This window comes from Alligator sinensis, unplaced genomic scaffold, assembly GCF_000455745.1.
Source record: "Alligator sinensis unplaced genomic scaffold, ASM45574v1 scaffold313_1, whole genome shotgun sequence".
NCBI lineage: Eukaryota > Metazoa > Chordata > Crocodylia > Alligatoridae > Alligator > Alligator sinensis.
The window spans coordinates 2,826,083-2,836,442 of NW_005841939.1; the positions used below are offsets into that span (position 1 = coordinate 2,826,083).

General features: G+C 45.8%; 1 protein-coding gene across 6 annotated transcripts in view; it reads right to left on the minus strand.

The window, feature by feature from the left end:
• The window catches only part of RTN4IP1 (reticulon 4 interacting protein 1), a 43,668-nt gene that overhangs the window by 14,336 nt on the left and 18,972 nt on the right, over positions 1-10,360 (minus strand). For all 6 annotated transcript variants that reach the window (XR_001357721.2, XM_025199225.1, XM_006019817.3 and 3 more), the window contains 2 exons: positions 2,996-3,044; positions 271-407 (listed from right to left, as the gene is read on the minus strand). Coding sequence is in view for 5 of the 6 variants with exons in the window: in XM_025199225.1 (XP_025055010.1) it covers positions 271-407; positions 2,996-3,044 (186 nt within the window). In the remaining variant the exon portion in view is untranslated. The remainder of the gene's footprint in view (positions 1-270; positions 408-2,995; positions 3,045-10,360) is intronic.

Genomic DNA, 10,360 nt, shown 5'->3' on the forward strand with positions numbered 1-10,360 from the left:
TGGATAGGGATGATCCTGCTTCAGGCAGGGGATTGGACTAGATTATTTCTGGGAGGTCCCTTGCAGCCCAACTTCTCTATGATTCTATGACAATAGATTCTTCTTTAAAATCTCTGTATTTAATTTTGTGAATCACATGTGTACCCTTAACAGTGATAATACTTCATGGAACCCCAGGAAACCCTTGAAAGGATCTCAAGGCACCCCAGGGTGCCACAGCACACTGGCTGAGAATCACTGGTACAGATATCTAACTACAGCAATACCTACAAGGGAAGCGGTTTCAGTTGCTCTTCTGTGTCTCCAGACTTGTAATCAATTACATCATCTGCTCCAAGCTTCGTCACTAGTGATTTGGCATCCCGAGAACAAACTGCTGTTACATGAGCACCCCAGGCCTTCATTAACTAAAAACAGATCAGAAATATAGCATGGTTTAAAAGGGACTCAAACGATGAAACTGCCCAAAAAAGCCAAAATGTCATTTCATTATTAACAGCTGCCAAAGAGTGGAGGCTGTGGTGTTACTGTGTTACTACTATACACGGCGATTTGTTAACATGTGGCTCTGAAGTGGTTGGGAATTTATCAATATGCAGTTTTTAAAAGTTTACTGCTTTGATGCCTCTTATAAATCTCAGACCCTGGATTTCTTTGAATGAAAGGTGCTCTAACCAAAGGCTCTCTAACCAAATGACCCATTTTGAAAGGCAGTCACCCAGGTGCTCCAGCTTGCTTCCGTGTGCATTTGGCTGACAGCCTGAAAACTGAAAACCTTAGAACATTTTAAATTATTAACTGTCAGTAAAGTACCCTGTGTACAGGACTCAGTGCTTCAAGACTTAAAGGAACAAAAACAAAGCTCTCTAATTTATCAGACATAAATTTAGCAGGTGGTGCCTTGTTAGCTTCTAGTCTATAAAACTGCAGTAACAGAAACAAGTTGTTAGTTGTTTAATTTACCTCTATTGTATAAATTAATCTGACTCTTTCTAAGCCACTTACGGGCTTCTCTGCAATAGCTTCTCTGACATTTACCAACCGAAAATGTGACACAGGAATTTATTATTCGGTTCAATAAAAATCACAGCTAATCAGTAGCAAGCTCAACCTTTCCCAGGGAACATATTTAGCAAACTACTTTCTAGAGGTGCACTGATACATCAGTCCATATTGTTTTGGCACCAATAAAAGGAAAATCAACATTATTGGCAATAGACTTTTTTTGTCTGATATGGCAGATAATGTTGATGCCGCACACATGCACGCAACTGCAGCATGCACACTGCCAGGAATGCAGCCCGGCAGCTTGCAAAGCAGCATCCTGCCAGTAAGTCTGAGGAAGAAAGGGGCGGGGCGGGGGAGAGGGAACAGATCGAGGCCCCCCCCGCGGCGAGGGAGAAGGGCAGAAGCAGGGGCTATAAAGCCGGGGCGGGATGGATCACAGGACAGAGTTGCAGGTTGTCCGCAACTGCAGCATGCACACTGCCAGGAATGCAGCCCGGCAGCTTGCAAAGCAGCATCCTGCCAGTAAGTCTGAGGAAGAAAGGGGCGGGGCGGGGGAGAGGGAACAGATCGAGGCCCCCCCCGCGGCGAGGGAGAAGGGCAGAAGCAGGGGCTATAAAGCCGGGGCGGGATGGATCACAGGACAGAGTTGCAGGTTGTCGGGGGGCAGTCAGGGCTGGAGGTTGCACCAGGGTCTTCCTGGCAGGGGGCTTTATGGTGAATTTTGGGGTGGCTGTAGGCCCTCTTCCAGCACCACCACCACCTGCCCCTGCCCTGCCCCAAGCACAGCCTAAGCCCAGCCCCCCACCAGGAAGAGTTCGGCACAACTTCTGGCCCCAAACACGTGGCAGCACCCCACCCTTGCCCCATACACAGATACAAGGAGCACAGGCCCCTCCATGCCTTCCCCAGGGGTGCGATGAGCAGCAGGAGCTGCCCCCTTTCTTCCCCACACCCCCAGACAAGCCTCAGCTCTGTCCCGTGCCCCACCCCACCCTGGCTGTGCAGCACTTGCCCCATCCCTGCTCCACACCCAGCCCCACTCCCTCCCTCACTGTGGGGGGCCTCGATCTGCTCCCTTCCCCCCAGACTTACCGCCTGGATGCTGCTCTACAAAGCTGCCGGGCTGCATATGAGCAATTGGATCAGTATCAGCCAATATGGCTAGCTAATAATTGGCCATCAGTATTGGCCCAAAAAATCTTTATCGGTGCACCTCTAGTACTTTCTCATGACTCAGACAGGCACTGTATCACTGAACAATCTTCCATCCTCGTCTAAAAATGTAAAAGCAAAGTTTAGTGGCACAATCATCTATATGTTGATATTCTGAAGACAAAGCTGCTCGAATGTAACGGAACATTGCTTTCAATCAAAGGACCCAAATTAAATGAAAATATGTTATGCACACATTGCAAAATGAATAACCTATTTAAGACCATCTCCTCTCTCCAAAGTAAAGACCTATTAAGATAAAGAGAAAGGAGAAATTTTATTCTGAACCACTACTGTACACTTGATGCACAAAAAAATATAAAGGAGAATTTCCATCAAACCACATCAGTTGGTTTAAATAATCTGAAATGTATACTGATTTATTCTATTTGCATGCTTACCTCTTCTGAGGTGTGCATGTATAGGTGAACCTTTCAAATCAGGTGACTAACTTCCCTGAGACTTGAAGTACGAGAGAATGCTTTAACTGGGTCATATTTCCTTGTATTCAAAATCTTGCTTCGGTAATCTTTGACTTTTTACATCCACAATTTCTCTTCTCTAATTTTCTTCCTTCCCTTTAGGTTTAAACAACAGTATATCTGGAAAAGAATAAACTACTTTCATATTTCCCTACCTTTGTAGCGTATACTGAGTTCATTCAGTTGCTTGCTACTTTACCACCCTGCGGTTGCTAATTTTCCTTGCCTAAAATTTTAGTTATTTAATCCTAGAGTACTTTTAAGGGAAAAACATGTGCCTGGTAAAACATTACCTGTATAGCAAAGGTACCAACTCCTCCAGATGCTCCTAAGATTAATATTCTGCGAGACAAAAGTAATTTCAGTTGATAAAAGACCAAACACATACTAAGACTATTCTGCCACATAAGAATCCAAGTGAAATAAACTAATAAAATACTCAATATATGCAATGATTCCCTCCTTTCTAATCCCTTCTTACAGAAGTATAATCACAACAAGGAGAAGAACATGATCAGTAAAATTTGATCTAAATAGAAGCCTAGGCTAAGTATAACTGCAATATTGTTGCAGTTATAACAATAACACCTACAGGTGAATTTTAAATAATTTTACATTTTTTTAAATATGAAGTTTAAAAAAAAAAGGTCAGTTCTAACCAAATCAGAAAACTTTAATATTTTTTCTATTTTAATGTCCTTTACCTTAAAACAAAAGTTTCTGCTTGCCTTTCAAAATCAGTCTCTCAAGAATTAAAGTACCTACAAATTCAAGGTAGTACCACTGATCTAGATTCCTGTGTCAATACCACTCTCTCCCACAATGATGAGAACCCCTTGCCTATTAGGTTTTTCACTAATCCAGAATAAGTCAATATTAACATCAAAAAAAAGTTTAAAGAATCCACACATTTCCTGCCTCCCCCAAAGAACTACATAAAGCTTAGTACTCATTTGAAGTGGATTCATACTTTGTACAAACTGAGCAGTTTTGCACTGCAATACGTCTTTGATGGTGGGGGGGGAGCAAATCAATTCTCAAACAGTTTTACAAACTTTCATAAATTAAAAAAAGAGAGATTTTTTTACAGCACTAGAATTCACAAAAATGGGGCATTTTAGAAGATATGAGATAATTTATGTTAATACAATATGCGTATGTACTTGTCTAAGACAAAATTTATAACAAGGTAGAGTTGGCACAAATATAATTCGGAGGCTACCCCAAGTGATACTGAGTTTCTTTTCTGGAAAAAAAAGTTAAGTGGAGCAGAATTTTGTTAGTTTTCACTTACATTTGGAAGAGACCTTGCAGAACATTAGGTTTTAAGAATCAGTTAATGAACAAGCCAAAATTGAAGTATATTGCATCGCAGAATGACCTGTTACAATTATTCCAAACAAGCAGGAGGAGTAATTTCAACTACATGTAAAAAAAAAATACATCACAGTGAACCTCTAAATAAACTGTATTATATTTTGTAAAATATAACTAGACTTAGTGATATGAAACCTCACTGAAGGACTCTACTGAGTGCAATTAGGAACTTCATCCAGATATTTTCTATTAAATCTTTAACAGCTAGACTTATTAGACTGGGATCAGCACCTGAGCTACGCGAGGTGAAAATATTCTCTCTGCAAAATCAGCTCTCTCTGCCTCAGAGATGTAGAGAAAACCTTTAGATTTCTACATTACCATGGGTGCATACAGACATTCATTTCTAATGGGGTAAACTTTTGAGAAATTTGCCCTACTAGAAATACTTCTGGGAGACATTCAGTCTGCAGCTACCCCCTCTTCCCTGCTCTCTGTGCCTTCCTGAGACTGGAGTGATCCTGAGGGGAACAGTGTCTGCCACTCCTCCAGGTCGGGGTGGGGGGAAGAAGGGGACTGGAGCAGCGAGGAAAGACTCCCTGCACCGGCCCCAGACAGAACTCTGGAGAATAGGGTCAGGGAAGCAGTCTCCTCCACTCTGTTCCCAGTCTTCAGGAGCGGGAAGCCTCTTCAGCCTCTTCCTCAAGTCAGGCACTTCCATGGCTTGCAGAAGGCTGGATCTGGAGTTCTCTCAAGAACTGACAGACACCACGCGTGAAAGGGACTTGGCTGTCATGGGTGACTTCAATTACCCGGACATAGATTGGGAGGAACACTTGGCTAGGTCATATCGTTCACACAGTTTTCTGACTGTAATCAAGGAGCTCTTCCTGACCCAGGAAGTGCAAAGGTAACCAGAGCAAACAGAGGTAATGCTCTCCTAGACTTGGTCTTGGCCAAGGGAGATGATCTGGTGTGTGGCTTGAACAGGGGGTAACCTGGGCAACAGCGACCATGAAATTATCAGGTTCACTATCTGCTGCAAGGTGGACAAATCAACCAGCAGGACTGAAGTCCTGGAATTCAAAAACGCTGACTTTGACAGGCTCAGAGCATTAGTAGGGGAGGCAATGCGGGACCAGAAGGGCAAGGCAAATGGGGTGCACAAAGAGTGGTCATTGCTCAAGGATACAATCCTCAAAGCACAAAAGAAAACCGTTCCTGCAGAGGAAAAGCAGCAGAAGGGCTGGCAAGCCCTCCTGGCTTAATAGGGACATTGCAGTCCTCTTAAAAAAGAAAAAAAAGAGGTGTATGCACAATGGAAGCTAGGGATGGTCCTCAAGGAAGACTACCCTACATGTGCTAGCCACTGTTGTAAAGTGATCAGGAAAGCCAAGGCAGTGACAGAGTTTAGGTTAGCTACAGGAGTCAAGGACACTGTGAATGCTGAGTGGGTGCAATACAAATTAGAAAAGCTAGACATTTAAAAGTCAGCAGGACCGGATGGGCTCCATCTGAGAGTGCTGAAGGAGCTGGCTGAGGTCATCGTGGAACCCCTGGCACAGCTCTTTCAGAATTTGTGGCGCACAGGGGAAATCCATGAGCATTGGAAGAGGGCCAACATCGTGCCCATCTTCAAGAAGGGAAAGACAGAGGACCTGGGCAACTATGGGTCAATCAGCCTAACCTCCAACCCAGGGAAAATCCTGGAAAAGCTCATTATAGAATCTATGTGCAATACGCTCATGGAAGGTAAGATTCTGAATGACAGCCAGCATGGCTTTGTCACAGGTAGGTCTTGTCTTACCTCATCTCCTTCTACAACCAGGTCTCTCACCACCTGGATACGGGAGATGTGGTAGACATCATATACCTAGACTTCCAAAAGGTTTTTGATCCTAGTATCCCATGAAATCCTTGTGGGAAAACTGGAAGATTGTGGGCTCAGCTACTCAACAGCTCAGTGGGTGGGAAACTGGCTACAGGGTAGGACCCAGAGAGTTCTCATGAACAGATCTGTGATGTCCTGGTATGAAGTGGCCAGTGGTGTCCCTCAGGGGTTTGTGCTTTTCAACATCTTTATCAATGATTTGGATGGGGGAGTGAAAAGCTTGATGCCCAAGTTTGCGGACAACACCAAGTTATGGGGCAGCGTGGTGACGTCAGAAGATAGGGTGCAGATACAGGCAGACCCAGACAGGCTTGAGAGTTGGGCAGACCAGAACCAGATGAAGTTTAACACTTCCAAGTGTAAGGTGCTCCATCTGGGGGCAAACAACCCTCAACATACATACAGGCTTGGTGGTGACAGCTTGACTTGCACCACGGCCAAAAGGGACCTACAGGTAATGATTGACCATCGCATGAATATGAGCCATCGATCAGCACAAGGTGGTAGTCAGCAGGGCAAACAACACGCTGGCATGCATCAACCAATGCATCTCGTGTAAAACTAAGGAAGCGATACTCCCGCTGTACTCAGCACTGATGAGACCACAGTTGGAGTACTGCATCCAGTTCTGGGCACTGCACTTCAATAAGGATGTAGAAAAACTTGAGGGTCCAGAAAAGAGCCACCTATATGATCAGGGACTTGCAAGGAAAAGCTGAGGGACCTGGGCCTCTTTAGCCTAAAGAAGAGAAGGTGGAGAGAGGACTTGATAGCGGCTTACTGCTATATCAGGAGCTTGGTGAACAACTGTTCACTAGGGCACCCCTGGGGAAGACCAGGACCAATGGATATAAACCCCTGGAAGGCCGCTTCAGGCTTAATACCAGGAAAAACTCCTTCACAGTCAGGGTGTCCAGTCTGTGGAATAAACTCCCTCCAGAGGTGGTGTATTCCCCTACCCTGGAGGTTTTCAAGAGGAGGCTAGACAGTTGCCTCACTGGGGTCACCTAACCCCAGTTGTCTTCCTGCCTAGAGTTGGGGGCCTGGACCCGATGATCTGCAAGATCCCTTCCAGCCTCTTACAATCTATGAAGGTGTTGGAGGATGTGCCTCACCATTCCCTTCCTCTCCCAGACCAGTTGGAGAAGGGAGGGGAGCAGCAGAGCAAAGTCCCCCTCTCCCCTTCTCCAGAGCAGCTGCTCCTCTACTGTGCTCCCTTTCTCAGGGAGCAAAGAAGAGGTAGCAGCAAGGGGAAAACTCCACTTGCTTCTCACTCCTGGAACTCAGGTGTGAGAAGCAAGCAGGGGGGCTCACAGTGCTGCTCCCTGCGCTTAGCTCCTGGTGAGGGGAACTGAGTGGACAGATTAGTGGGATAACCTCCCTGCCAGATCCAAACAGCTGGGACTCCAGTGTAAAGAGTGGGCAGAGGCTTTGCCCCACTACCCCAGGGAGAGCCTTCCTGAGTCCATTTCCCCAGCTTGGTTCTTCCCTTGCCTCCCTCCACCCCCCATGCTGCTCAGCAGGCAAGAGGGAGCCAACAGAAGACAGCAGCACCTCCTGCACTTGGCTCCCACTTGCAGCTGAGCAGACCAAGCAGCAGGGCAAAGCCCTTGTCTACGTCTCACACTGAGAGCTTTGCTGCTCCTTAATCCTCGGCTCCTGGGTTCTGGCAGCCGAGTGGAGGGATCCATGCAGCAAAGCTTCTCACATTGGGAACTTCACCAGCTGCTCCTCTCCTAAACTACAGGAAGGGCAGGAGCAGCTGCTTCCCCCCCTCTACAATTCCTTCTCAAGACCAGGTGACTCTGATCTCCAGAAGGCATGAAAGTCTTTACCGTTGCTCCACTCCTTCTGGTCCCCAGGAAGAATTAAGTTTAGGGAAAGCATGCAGACATTCAGTCTCCCAGGACTGACCTAACTCTACTTATTCCAGGGTTATTTTTCTTCCAGAGCATCCATTTTTGCTCTGAGAGAAAAAAACCTGAATGTCTGAAACTGAATATTTGTACATAGCCCATGTGCCAGGAAGACCTAAACAGATTAGAAGGTTTGACAGTAGCTAGGTCTTGTGTTACAAAAAATAAAACTCCAGAGTTCTTTCCATCCATAAGTACCCAAATGGACTTCTAAAATAAAAAGATAACCCTTACCAATGCAGACCCAAAAACATAAGTCCTCAATTTACATGGAAATATTTCTCTTTAGGTCCCGATTTAAAAAAATGCATGTTCAACTCTTTACAGCTTTCTCCAAACTCCAGTAAGGAAAATAGTGGATCTTAACCGGGGTGGGGGGGACAGGGGCTGAAAATACTGTCCGACAGCAAACGTACTTGAATGATTTCTAAAGGAATGGAACTGCAAGCTTCTTAAATATTTAAGATCAGATTCTCACCTTCATTCTGATCCTTTTGTAATGATTTTGGCAGAGCAAATTCAACAATGCTACTTCTCTGGACACAATGAGGTCCTGTGTGCCACCTTCAGCCCTGAGGCTGCCTGGGATATTACTAGGGCTAGGGGGCAGTGTGAGAAATTCTGCACCTCTCCCCTCCCCCACTCAGGCCAGCAGAGATAAAATTACATTGACAATTCTGGCCTATTATTTTACATAGAATATCAACAAATAGTGCAAATTTTAGGGAATCAACCAGATAAGAAAAAGGCATAAGCAAGACGTACACTTAACTAAAGGTTCTCAGAGATTTCACCCATTATAGCAAATTATTCCTAATATAATGTGTATAGAGAAGCTGGGCATTTACACTCCATTTTTGTGCAGAGTAATTGAGAGAACAACATAAACTGAAATGAAATATATCCAAAAAATATTTTCATAGCATTTCTTGCGATAAGAAAATGCAAGGACTGAGCTGAAGCAGTTTACATAACTAAAATCTTAATATACTTCCTCCTTGTACATTTTAATCTATGAAATAGATTTCATTTGCTCACATAGTGAATACCAATGCAGAAACATTCTGGTGCCAAGGTGAAAGGGATCTTACGGTGTGTGTCTGCTATAGACCACCCTGCCAAGGGGTTGAGCTGGACCAGGATTTCTCAGTACAGCTTATGGAGGCAGTTGGGTCTAGGGATGTCATTGTCATGGGGACCTAAACTACCCAGATATCTGCTGGGAGGAGCAGTCAGCCAGGTCTGACCATTCGCGTAGGTTCCTAGCTGAAATACAGGACCTCCACCTTATCCAGGAGATGCACAGCCCCACTAAGGGAGATGCCTTGCTGGACCTGGTTTTGGCCACTGGGGATGACCTGGTGAGGGGACTGCAGTGAGGGGACCTGGGTGACAGTGATAATCATCTGCTGGAATTCACCATCCAGCGCAGGGTGTTGAGGGCTCACACCAAGACTAAAGCCCCTGACTTCAGAAGGGCCAACTTCAACGAACTTAGGAGATTAGTGGGGGAGGCACTAAGGGCCCAAAAGGTAGAGGATATGGGAATCCACGAGAGATGGTCGTACCTTAAGGGGACGATCCTCCAGGCTCAGAGTGTGACAGTCCCCAAGAGAAAGAAGGGGGGTAAGAGTGCTCTGAAACCCCCATGGCTTAGCAAAGGCATTCGAGAATGCCTGAGGGCCAAAAGGGAGGTGTACACCCAGTGGAAGAGAAGGGCCATCACCAAGGAGGAATACTCCTCCTTGGCCTGTGAGTGTAGGAAGGCCATTAGGAAGGCCAAGGTAGGGTGGAGCTCAGGCTAGCGACCAGGATTAAGGACAACAAAAAGTCCTTCTTCAAATACATTGGGAGTAAGAAGAGGGCACCGGGTAATGTAGGGCCCCTGTTAGACTCAAATGGTAATCTTGTGGCTACGCCAGACGAGAAAGCCGAAATCTTCAACAAGTTCTTTGCCTCTGTTTTCTTGGACAGGGACCAGGACAGCTGTCCCACCACAGGTAGGGGCAATCTTGGGGATAGCACTATCAGGCCTTGGGTCTGCGTAGATGTAGTTAAGGATCTTCTGGAAGGGCTGGATGTTTTTAAATCTGCAGGACCTGATGCCCTCCACCCACAGGTGTTGAGAGAGCTGGCGGGGGTCATTGCTGCGCCCTTGGCCCAGCTGTACGAGCGATCGTGGTCCATGGGCCAGGTGCCCAGAGACTGGAAACTCGCTAATGTGGTCCCCATTTATAAGAAAGGGAGAAAGGAGGACCCAGGAAACTATAGGCCCATAAGCCTCACATCGGTCTTGGGGAAAATCCTTGAAAAAATTATCAAGGATCACATGTGTGAGGGGCCAGTGGGGGAGATCATGCCCAGGGGAAATCAACATGGGTTCATCAAAGGCAGGTCCTGCCAGACCAACCTGATGGCCTTTTATGACCAGGTAACTAAATCCCTGGATGATGGTGTCACCATGGACATAGTCTTTCTGGACTTTAAGAAGGCCTTTGACACTGTCTCTCACCCCATTTTCATTAATAAATTGA